This window comes from Hermetia illucens, chromosome 1, assembly GCF_905115235.1.
Source record: "Hermetia illucens chromosome 1, iHerIll2.2.curated.20191125, whole genome shotgun sequence".
Lineage (NCBI taxonomy): Eukaryota > Metazoa > Arthropoda > Insecta > Diptera > Stratiomyidae > Hermetia > Hermetia illucens.
Window position 1 is genome coordinate 179,417,988 of NC_051849.1, and position 12,874 is coordinate 179,430,861.

A 12,874-nucleotide genomic window follows, 5' to 3' on the forward strand; every position below is an offset into this window, starting at 1 on the left:
AAATTTAAGTGCATTGAGGAAAATAATATAAAAGAGCTAATAACAATGAAAATACTTCAACAGAGAAAATGTTAAACCCGTATACAGTCCATTAAAGTAATTAATAACGATAACAATGTGAGTATTAAGGTGCGATTGTTTGTGGATTTTTCCGTCCTTTGTTTTATGGTTAAAATTATTAATTTGCATTGCTCCATTGCATGTAATGTGGTTATAAAAAGTGGCAACTAATTACCAAATGCGAAAAGTGGGTGAAATTACATTCGGATTGGACTTTTTCAATAAATCCGCTAATATTTTGAATTCGTGACCGTCTGCATAGTTTCTTAGGATGAGTATATTTGATAAAAAGTGAAAAATTGAAGCTTCATTCTTTTTTCAGATTTTCCATGGAGATTCTGCACGAATGCAAAAAACACTGGCATTTTGGGCGTGAGAGAAGGTGTAATAATTGCGAATCGAGGAAAATTCGGATTGGGTCGAAAAGTCTGTCGTTGGCGCAACAATCCAATTGGAGCAGGGCCTTGAAGTGTGTTAGAGCACTTCATTCAAGACCGTAACGGTATATCACAGGATTACAATACCCTATAGGAAGCAATGTGGTCAGCATTGCGATCGCCCGAGATTATTACCCTGATCTAATTTAGGTACTCATTCACAGCTGTTTCGACTGGTACCCGGCGTCAAATCTCGATACAAATCCCACTGCCAGCAGGGAGATTTGAACCGCGACATGTCGTACGACAGCATTGCGCTCTAATCATTCACCTATCCCGTGATATTAAAATTCAATTCAAACCCCACTCTCTATCTTTCCAACAAATGTCACAATGTAAAACTTCGGAAAGTATTAACCAGAACCTTCCATTTGATACCCCATATGATTATATTTAGTGAAAAAAATTATTCCCCCTATTCCATGTTTGAGGATCCTAATTCAATTCGACGTAGAATGATGCAACTCACTGGATGCGTGAGCGATCGCGGTTCCCTTTTCACCACCTTTTCACCAAATTTGGTGTCAATCGTTATATCCGTTGCAGAGAAAAATGCGTGTGACAGACAGACAGACAGATAGACAATAAACCGACTTTCATAAGGTTTTGTTTTACACAAAATTTGAAAAAGTATGCCTGCGTGTGTTGCCAATTGTTCAAACGATAGTAGAAGGAAATGGCTCTCTTTAAGGAGCCTCCGAGAATGCGAATGCGAATTACAAAATTACCTGCGGAGATTATCGCCTACTATATCAATGGATTTTTCTCTGTGGAGTGCTCCTAAAAAGATGAAGAAATGTGTTTAATTCGAATTACCACTAAAATTCGAAGATGGTGTGTGCAAGTGCAAGAAGTGATAACAAAAAAGTGCCAGTACGTGCAAAACTGTTGGGAAAAGGTATTCTTCTTCTATTCAGGTAGGAAGTAGGACTTCCAAAAGTATCAATACTAGCATCAAACACGAGGTTCCAATTTGGAGTTAAAAAAGTTGATGGAGTCGTTAACGACGAGGGCTCCAGGGCATGACATCATCACAGGAAAAACGTTGAAGGGACTTCCGGAGTCAGCTACGTGACCCAAATTTTTAACTCAACCCTTTTCTCGGTTATGACTATAGGGCTTGGAATATTTCAGAGATTACAATGATTCATACATCTTCTTCTTTTTCTTCAGTTTTTGTCCCGTTCACAAACGTGGTCGACCCAATTCCTTCCTTTTGAAACCTTCCAATCTGTCAGTTTGAAGTTCAGCCTGTGATCATCGCTGTCCATCAGTAGAAAGCGAACTTCTTTCATCAAATAGAGCTGCTATTAGAATAGTGTTATGATCGTTATCGTAAGAAAGAATCTGCCGTCTTCGTTAAGAATTTCTAAAATTGTAGTTCAAGCAATGTACAAATCCAGGCAGGATTTTACCCTGGTTCAATTTGAACTATCTGACCCATGCAGTCTGTTCAACTCGAGCATCGTAAACAGGCGATGTAATTCCCCCTTGAACTTGTCTCGGTTGCTTTCTACGGCGTACACTGAGAACATGTATAAACTCCCTTCTCTAGGCGGTGAAGACAGAGTAGAAAAAAACTGAAATGATACCCACAAGAGTGATACACTTTCCCCGTCCCAATTTCATCTATTGAATTTAAAATCTTTGATCCGGAAATCATCCAACAGTGCCGTTATGATAACAGATTATGCTGTTTCTGTATATATTTTGTAATAGTTTTATGGTTGGTTAGTATTTTATTGGGGGTGATGTTCATCTTGCCACTTGTATTCTGCGTTGGGGTTTCATCTCTCCTGCTTGTCGGACCGCCTCTGCAAAAGGAATTTCCGGAGCTATTTATGCCGAAGGAACGATATGCCTTCGCCTTTTGAGTCGATTTCGGCGTCTGTGGCTGGGCATGCACGGTACGAATCCGGATACTAGTCGCTTTCTCAGATAACACAAAAGGTTTCTCCCTTGCCTTCTACCTTAGGCTGTGGTATGGCCTTTCCCGCACTTTACATACCAGAAAACCATTTGGCAATTAATTGCCGAGGGACCATAGTATTGGCATTTTCGTCACTGGGTGATTTCATTCCTCAGTAAGCGCTTGGACCGAATTGCTTGGTCATTAAGCGACCAGATGCCGATCAGATCGCTTCCCCAGCTCTGCGGACTTATTTGCGTGAGGAAGAGCCTGAGAATTAGGTAGACCTCCGTGTACTAAAATGAGACAGTGAGAAGAATTTAATCTTCGATCCTGCCTCCTGGAGCATTTTTGAGCACTTCTTCAGGCTCGCCCTACGCATCCAAACCCTCCAGAAAGTAGGTCTCTTCTCTCAATTTGGGGTGTAAGTAAAATGGAGAGCGTTTATTTGCTCGAGAACTCTCTTTTGCTGTTTGTTGACATTTGATTTGGACCCTCTCAGTCTCGATCTTTTCCAGAGTGGCAAAATCTCTGCCTGCTGCAACCCTTCCTGGTTATCATATTCTGCAACTTCGCTACCGCCGCCCTTGTCACTACCGCTAACATTGTCAGCTTGATGGCTTTCCGTATCCTTTATATATACAGATTTGTCGCTTGGTAACTGCTCTTCCCCAGCGTAGCTTAACCCTCTATGGCTGCGGTAAAATCCGGAGAAGATCTCATCCCACTTTCTTGGTCCATATTTTGAGTTAATGAGGTTTCGTCTACAGACTCCGATGAACTGTTTCTTCCTTGAAGAAAACTGTAAATAGCCTGAAATAATTTTTGTTGTCTGCCCTTGGAACACTTCGATCCCTCACGCATTATTTCACAAAAAATCACGTGTCTTTTCTGTGGGTCCACACCGCATCCTCAAAAATAAATTAAACACGGGCATTCGCGCGCATCTAGCGAAACAAACAACACGCGAACTAAAATAAAATAAGACGGTTCTACCGGGCGCGAGGGTCGTAAAACTTCGGACCCGAGCGCCGTGATCGAAAAGGAGGATCCACGACAGATCACATCCTCGATCAATGTTCCGCCTTGAAATCCTCCGACCATGTTATAGATGGATGTCCGTTAAATCGATATGAGCTTTGCGGTTAAGGAGGAATCCATGAAAATAACAGAACGAAGTAAAGTAAATGAAAAATAATATAAACTGATAAGAAGAAAATTTTAAAATAGAAATATAACCACGAAAATAAAAGAGAGGGAAATACTCATATAAAATGAAACAAACTAAATGTTTAAATCCGGATCAATTCAATGAAATCTAATGTCTCTTATGTCATCTTCATAGCTTACATAGCAACCACCTAGTTTTTCCCTTTGGCGTGTGTCCAAGAAGAATAGTAGGAACGCTTTTCTAATCACTAGTTCCAATCCAACGCATAGTATTCCTCCATTTGAGTTGGTATCGAAACACGTGATTGGTTTTGAAACATCTCAATCCTCTGACTCCTCCTTTTTCAAATTTAACTGTACAAATTGTCGTTCTACCAGAATCGTCCGCTGAATATTATCCACTTATACTAGTCTTCCCTCAGCGATTTGGAAACTCCCACTGAATTCTGAGATGTCACTGCACCCACTTGGTGAAAAGTGCCGCGTGGGTATGCATTTACCAGTACGTCGTCTTCCTCTCAACTCAAATTCTTTTTATCTACGACCGGATTTTGGGAAAAAGCGCAAACAGAACTTCTTAGACTACTTGACTCTAGTCACACGTCTACTCCCCTACAATACACAACTTCAACACCCCGGTTAAGCTTTTCCGCTGTCCATCGATTAGCCGGTCCCGGTCCAGCTAATTTTCATGTAAAATTCATTTTCACTCGCCACAACCAGATTAACTGTTAGGCCTAACAGCATTCCGAAATATTATATATTAACTGATCAAACTTAAGTGTAAGGTCAACATTCCTTTTTGATGGGTTATGTAATATTTGAACATTGTTATTATGTATAAATTGACAATTTGCATATAAATATATAAATGGGATTTAGAATTTAAGGGAGAGGTAATATGTGGTAGGTTTTGATGATTAAAATGAAATGACTGATTTTTTAAATTTTGAATGGTTGATGTAAATGGATGTCGGGGAGGGGAAAAAGGAAATTGGCGGAAGTATATTGAGAGAGAGAAGGGGTGTTAAAATGGAAAAAAAGGGAGAATATTGCATATTAGTAAATAAATTCCCTTCTAAGATTGTCGTTGGAAAAGGCAAATGAAAGACTGCACCTGTCGCAAAGACGCGATACTGCCCCGCTCGTTTGTTTTTATTAATACCTAATCACCCAAGTATGTCTTTTCCAACGAGGCAAAGCAGAGGTTTGTTTAGCTTTTCATAAATCTTCTCCTTCTCCTCAAGTTTTTGTTTGGTAGTCGGAACAGCTACTATCGATCGATTGCCCCAGTTTCCGGGGTAATACGCCTAATCTGTGTTGAGTCCATATATACATATATATGGTTGCCACTTACTATTTCTTGGGATATAACGCGTCAACCACACCTACGCGCCATTATTAGCGGTTACTGGAAATGCCCTTCAGCTCCCCCCGAAATCTCCTAAAACGCCAGCACTGCATATCTAATTCTTTGCGCCAAGTGCCCTTAGGGTAGTGGATTCCACTGCATAGCGTCGCCGGCAATGTAATTATCACCCCTTCATAATGTGTGACCTATCCACTGCCATTTCCGTCTTCCGATTACATTGTGCACGAGTGCAAGGTCAATACGTCGACCAAGTTCTTCATTTGTGATAACGTCAGGTCAGCGTACTCCAATGATACGTCGCAGACAGGCTTGGAGCTTCTAAGTGGACTTCACTTTCCACGTGCTACTCCCATATAGCAACACAGAAAGAACACTAGCACAGGGCAATCTCACGATGATTTTGGTGTTGATTAATTGCATTTTCAAATTTTATACAAAGCTGCAAAAGCGGATCTAGCGCTATTAATGCTTCGGACAACATCTAGTTCGGCGCAACTGTCAACCGAAACCCCACTTCGTAGATATACAAATCGATCAACGCCTTCGATGTTCTGCCCATTAATGCAGATAGGGAGGCCGCGATGATCCGTCAGCCTGTAAACCATGGATTTGTTAGTGGTTATCTTCAGTCCACCTCTACTTGCCTTTCTTTCTAAATCCAAAGCCATTTCACCAAGGTCTATGACCCAGTTCAGAAGGCCTCAAATCATCACTCAGCGTATCAAACCATCATTATTTTGATCGGCTTTTTCGTCGTTCTCTTTGGACTAGATGGACTATGATGCTGATGCGCTTTTGTTTGACGACCTAAACGTATCTACATTGATAAAGTTCTCTCACCACCCACATGATGGTCGAATTCCAAAATGTGTGTTTAAAAGAAAGCTACCTTAAAACCGACTACGATGAAAACCACGTTATAGGTCTTTGATCGCATCATAAGTTTCGAATAGAATTACCGTCGTTAGAACGACATACCTACAAAAAATGTGGTGGTCAAAGGGTAGTATAGGTCCCAGGGTGGAACGTGGATTGGTACCCACGATGGAGCATAAAACCTGGGAAACGTACCAAACCCTATCTGCATCTCCACGTGATGACCGATTGGAGTTCTTTCTTAACGGAAAGCTGCAGACGGAGTAGGATGAAGGCGAGTCTCGCGCACCTAAAAATGGGACAAATTGTACCAATTGGTCCTCCAGGTTTGGAGTTGGGTGGGGTTGACAACCCTTCACGAAAAACTAATGTCACGAAGCCGCAGAAGGAGCCTCGGACGGGATGGAATTTAAAACGGCGAACCTGGCAACGACAATGGAATAACGAGCTGCGCATTTTCCCGGATTCCGTATTCTCCAGACGGGATCACTTTCAACCAAATTGACCACGTGTTGATCAATCGACGCCACCTCTCTGCCTTGATGAATGTCAGAACACATAGGGGGGCCAATATAGACTCGGATCACTATCTCGTTACCATGGCGCTCCGAGCTCGAATAACAACACCACCTAGTATCCCCTCTGACAATTAGGTGAGAGTTCACACTGAAGCCATCCACAACACAACCCTCCGCGACACCTAGAAGAAGGAGACCTATCACGAAATCCGGAGAGCGGAGAAGCAACTCCACGGACGGCAAAGGTAAGCGTGAGAGAAACAACAGGTCTGTGAACTCGAAAAGTAGAGGGAGCAACCGCGTCTGGCGTGGAAGTTTTACCAACAAGTCAACTGGATGAAGCCTTAAACACCTCCATATTCAGCCTGCCCAGACAAAGAGGGAAATTTGTTTTCCGACAGAATGGGCATATTGGAGCGATGTGTTGAGTACTTTGATGAACTACTGAACAGCCAGAACATTAGCGAGTTGGAGGTCCCGCCAACTGAAAACGAAGGACAAATACTGCAACCACCAAGTATAGAAGAAACAGTCCATGCAATTCATTGGCTTAGAAATCATAAGTCGCCAGAAGCCGATTGAATTACAGCCGAATTGGTTAAATATGGTGGGAACCAATTACACCAAGTGGTTCATCAACTTGTGCTGGTATGGACAGCGAATCAATGTCTGACGGCTGGAGATTTGTCTCATAATTATAGAGGTATCACGTTGCTGAGTATCACCTATAAGATATTCTCCGTTATCTTGCTAGGCCGGAAAGCCCCATACGCCCAGAGCAACATTGGCCCATACCAAAGAGGCTTCCCTCCAGGTAAATCAGCAACAGATCAGATTTTCTCTCTACGGCAAGCGATGGAAAAACTGTTGGAATATGGACATCATTTACACCATCTTTTCATCGAGCCTATGATAGCATAGCCAGGGTAAAACTGTACACGGTTATCCTGACCTATGTTCGAGGTCAAGAAAGTGATCGGCGATGCTGAGGTAAATGCAAGCAGTACTATTCTCTTCAAGTCCACCCAACTACCGGCCTATACTGACGATATCGACATAATGGGAAGAACGACCCGAGACGTACAAACTACAACTGGGGACTACAACTTTAAGACCGTTGATAATTTCTCCTATCTAGGGTCGAAAATCACTATCCGTAAAATGTTTGGCGCCCTATATGGGGATGAATGATTTCGTAGCCTATGTAACGATGAAATCTACGAGCGATCGCATGACCATCAGGTTGTGGATAAAATCCGGCTCAAAAAGTTGCGGTGGGCGGATCATTTAATCCGTATGAATGAGGATGATCCAACCCGAAAAGTCTGTAAGGACTATGGTAGAAAAAGAAGACGAGGCAGACCTTGCCTGAGGTTGGAGCGATCTCGAAGGTCAGGGCGTTAGACAGCTTCAAAAGATATCGAATTTGTGGACCTCGGCGCAAAACCGGAGTGCCTAGAGTTCCTTATTAAGGCTACTGGATACCGGTTATTGCGCCGTTGATGATGGTGAAAGAGATGTGTCCCGTAAGCCAAGGCTCTATTTGGACCGTAGTGTCATTACACCATCATCAAATTATGTTTGTGTATCTTTAAAAACTCGCTGGGAAGAACAGAAGCGCATTACACTCGGTGTAAATCAAGTTCTCGACCATTTGAAGTGATATTTGCAAATTGTAGGACTCTAGCCCATTGATGTATTTAGGGAGGTGCAGCATGGCATGCGCTGACCAGGAAAGTAATCAAATAACTAATTTCATTTTGGATGTTTTTGTTCACTAGTTATACCGTTGAATTTCCCTTATTGGCGTTTATAATTGCAATGTTGGCACCTTCTTTTAATCCTTTTAATACCACGATTTCTTGTACAACCAAATTGAGTACAGGCGGAGATGCTCTTTTCCGATCTGGTGTTGCACGTTAGCACTACAATTATAACTATTTATTGGTTACCATTTATCATTCGCGGTAAAATATCGTCGAAAATAAATGCATGTGTATACAGCAGTCGTGCCTCTTTAACGGAAATTAAACGAATAATTGATTGTTAATGCGCAAATATGCCTTTTGCTTCATTTCATGCATGAACAACCCAACAGGCTTTAACCCAATCACAATAACTGCATCCATATACGCTAGGAACGAATAAAAATTTATTACACCTCGAACAGTAAGATGATCATATGTTGCACTAGCGTCCGAATAGTAAATAGTGTCCCCGATGTATCTTTCATATCTTCCGTTCAACACTCCCAGCCGCTAATGCTCGAATTGAAGAAGCACAACACCACAAAGCCCAAGCAACATCATATGGCAATGGAGAAGAAGTCGAAAAGAAAATTTTGCGTCAAGGTAAGTCTTGACTCAGGTGAGGTTACCAATAGTGCAGTCTGAAACTGGTCGTGGGTTGAAACGGTACCATCAGATTCGAAGCCGATGTAATCTCTTGTTAGCGAAATAAATTGGACAATTCTCAGTATCACTTGGTAATAAACGAATTCTTGTGTTTTTATTCGGTTCTTGTTCGAATTAAATTGATGACAGTGCTCTCGCGTTCTACAATGTTTTAGTCCTTGATTTCGATTGAAAATTAAGAATCTGAGGAATTATATCGAGTACTTCTCCCTCACGGTGTTCGCAAACGACTCCCTCCGCATACCGGATAGTGAGGTGTTCCAGTGCATTACGATTGTTTGTATCTAATAAAGCTAATTCTAAAATGTGCAAAATATATCTGAGCTCTTTGCTTATGATCACATTGCTGACCCTGGATTTAACGTACGGTACCGCTCGATCAGAAGATAATCTCGGTAAGTTATTTTTTGATTCATCTGCGAAAATGTTTGGCATGTGCAAGCATTCAAGTTCTTGTAGAAAATATTGTTCTGCATCTCGGAAAGCAGTTGCCAAAGCTCATCTGATCGATTGTCTCATTGATAGTGATGAGATGGCTGATTTGCAATGTTCTGTCTTTGGTAGAGTTTACAAATGGACTTACACGTTCGCTTGTCACAATATCTGTGTCCGTATATCTGTATGATCTCATGATGGACTATTAGCTGCAACAACAAGCAAGCGTTGCATGGCGTCAGATGTCTGTGGTGCAGATGTAATCAATATTAAATTGAATGTTCGGTCATGGATGGAATTAGGAATTAAGTTTTTAAAAGAGATATTCGGTTAGATGACGGTAGCGGAATTAAAGATTTCGAAAATTCTTCATTCTGTGATTAAGGAATTGAATGCATACAAGGTATACCGACTTTGCCTGATTGGTAGATTCAGGTTTTTCAAAAGGTAGAAAGCTCAAGCAACAGATTATCCGTCAGAATTTCAGAAAAGAAGACTTTGCTTGAGAAACTACTTTGGATATTTAAAAACTAAAATCTTAGCTACAGGGCAAATGATGTGCCCTCGCTCATGAAAGAAAACTATTCAAGATTCGAAGAAAAATTCTAAAGTAGATGATTTTACTGCCTGCTTAGATATTATCAATCTGATTTGGCTATGCATTGAACATGGCTATTGTGCCTAAATATGTATCTTACATAGTTTCATGTACATTTGGTGCTAAATACTGCGGCAACGCAGAATATGGAAATCTCAATCTAAGATTCCATTAGAATTTAAAGTCACCGAACAGTAGAAAAAGTTTGAATATTATTTATTTCTTGCCTGTATTGAAGAACAAACTCAGGTTACTGGCTTAAGTCTTTTGTTTTGCGAGAGCAAACTCGGAGGATTTTCGTTTTAAATATGAACACAGTTTAGCTCGGATGCAAAAATTGGTTTGAAGAGCGCTTTCGTTGAACAGAGATTGTTTTTGATAAATCCGAAGGGTTCAGCCTAGTAAAACTTTTGTGGAAGGAACTTGAGGCTATCCCTTTCGGAAACTGAAGCAAGTGATTGAACATTAACTGTATTGAAATCCTTGCTGGAATTTGAATGGGAATGCTTTCCGAATTCCGCGATTCACAGAAAATTCTTGTATTGTACACCAGGACTTCAAGAGGTGCCCGCATCTCTCCACTACTGTTTTGCGCCGAGTGCCTTTCGGCGACCCACTTGTCGGCCAACTCGCAGGAGTGAATTCCACTGTATGGCGTAGCCCACAATGCAATTGTCGCTTCTCCTTAATATGAGACCTATCCACTGCTACTTCACAGTGCGTATGAACGGCCTGTGCGCCGACCAAGTTCTTCATTCGAAAAAGTTTCAAACAAGTGTACTTTGATAATACGTCGCAAACAGGTGTTTGTGAATGCTTGGAGCTTTCGAGTGACAGTGGAGTTCACTTTCCATGTTCTACTCCCATACAGCAACACAAAAAGGGCTCTAGCACAGAACAGTCTTAAGTTGATTTCGGTCTTGAGATAACTGCATTTCCAGATTTCAGATAGGGCACTGAAAGCGCATCTAGCGTTTTTAATGCGTCGGGCAACATCTAATTCGGTGTCACCGTCGGCTTAAACCACGCTTCCTAGATATACAAATTGATCGTCGTTTTCGACACTCTGCACATTAATGGAAATAATGAGAGTACGATGACCCATCAGACTGAGAACTATGGTTTTGTTGGTGTAAATCGTCAGTTCAACTCAACTTGCTCCTCTTTTCAAATCCACAGCCGTTTGACCAAGGTCCATGATCTAGTGAGGGACTAAACAGATGTCATCAGCGTAGTCAAAGTGTTTGAGGAAAAATGTCATAGTCCATTGAATTCCTCCACGTCCTCTGGACAAAGCAGCATGAAGAACCGATAACAACGTGAAATGATATGGGTGACAGGATACAATCCTGGCGGACTCCGCTTTGGACTTCAAAATTTTTCGAGATTTTATCTCGTCACAGCATGTGACATTTTGCGTCATCATATGTTGTTTTGATTATAGCTATTTGTTTCTCCAGAATGCCTCTCATACGTAGAGTACTTCAGACTCACTTTCTGTTCAGGCTATCGAAAGCTTTTGCAAAATCGATGATGAGCAAGTGAAGTGAAGATCTAAACTCCGCGTACTGATTCAAAATGATCCATAGGGTATTGATGTGGTCAATGCAGTAGGATTCAGAGCGGAAATCAGTCTGCTCTTTGTCGATCAAGCTTTCGGGATGCCTTTGATGCGCTCCAAGATTATTTTAGCTATTATTTCTGTGACGGCAGGGAGCGGGCAGATACCCTTCCAATTGTGATACTCGTAGTGGGTACCCGTTTTTGGGATTTAGAAAATCATACCCTTCATCCACTCTCTGGGAAAAGTCTGGGATTCCCAAGAATTCCGTACGAGTGGAACCATACCTTGAACACAAGTTGATGAACCACTTGGTGTTACTGGTCGCCTCCATATTTAACCAATCCGGCTGTAATTCCATCGGATCCTGGTGACTTATGATTTTTAAGCCGATGAATTGCAGGGACTGTTTCTTCTATATTTGGTGGTGGCTGTATTTGTCCGTCGTCTTTTGGTTGTTTAGTAGCTCATCAAAGTACTCAACCTATCGCTCCAATATGCCCATTCTGTCAGAAATCAGATTTCCCTCTTTGTCTCGGCAGGATGAGCATCGATGTGTTAGGCCTCATCCTGCTGACTCCGCTCGACGGAGTTCGTGATAAGTTTCTACGCGTGCCCGCGTTCTTTAAGAATTCGGCATTACTTGGTATGCAGCATTCTTCCGTTCCGTTGCTAGCTTACATTCATCTCATCATCATCTCTGATTGTCAGAGGGGCTTCTGGGTGATGTTGCTATTCGAGCTCGGAGCACCATACCAACGAGATTGTGGTCCGAGTCTATATTGGCCCCCTATATGTTCTGACATTCATCAAGGCTGAGAGGTGGCGGTGTTCGATCAACACGTGGTCAATTTGGTTGAAAGTGGTTCCGTCTGGAGAGGCCCACGTGTGTTTGTGGACCGCTTTTCGCGCAAACCAGGTACTTCCAACATCCATTTCGTGTGACATTGCTAATTGAATAATCCGCCGTCCGTTATCATTTGTATTTTGATGTAAGCCAACGTATCGCCTGAATACGGGCACCTTTCTTACTTGACTGATAAAATCCCCAAGTATGATTTTGATATCGTATCTGAGACAGGCTTCGAGGGTTCGTTCTACTGTCTCGTAGAAGGTATCCTTCTTTGACTCTGCAGTCTCCTCTGCAGAGACGTGAACGTTAATGAGGCTTATATTTCTAAATTTTCCTCGCAAGCACAGAATGCATAGTCGTTCACTTATGTTTTCAAAGCCGATAACAGCAGGTTTCATTTTTTGGCTAACTAAGAAACCTACTCCGAGCACATGGTTTACTGGATGCCCACTACCATATATGGTGTAGCAACTCTTCTCTAGAAAACGGGTCCCTGTCCAACGCATCTCTTGTAACACTGTTACATCAGCTCTATATTGGGACAGGGTATCAGCTAGCTGCTCAGCTCTCTGTACAGTGAGCGCACGTTCCATGAGAAAATGCGCAAATCGTTTATCCGTTGTCGTTGCCGAGTTCGTCGTTTTGAAATCCATCCCGTCCGAGGCTCCTGT

At 41.9% G+C, this 12,874-nt stretch overlaps 1 protein-coding gene across 1 annotated transcript in view; it reads left to right on the forward strand.

Annotated features, from left to right (window-relative positions):
* Nucleotides 1-8,743: 8,743 nt before the first annotated feature.
* LOC119646633 overlaps nucleotides 8,744-12,874 on the forward strand; it is a 160,288-nt gene continuing 156,157 nt past the window's right edge. The window contains exon 1 of the mRNA XM_038047145.1: nucleotides 8,744-9,151. Within this exon, the coding sequence (XP_037903073.1) occupies nucleotides 9,061-9,151 (91 nt within the window). The 5' untranslated portion in view covers nucleotides 8,744-9,060. The remainder of the gene's footprint in view (nucleotides 9,152-12,874) is intronic.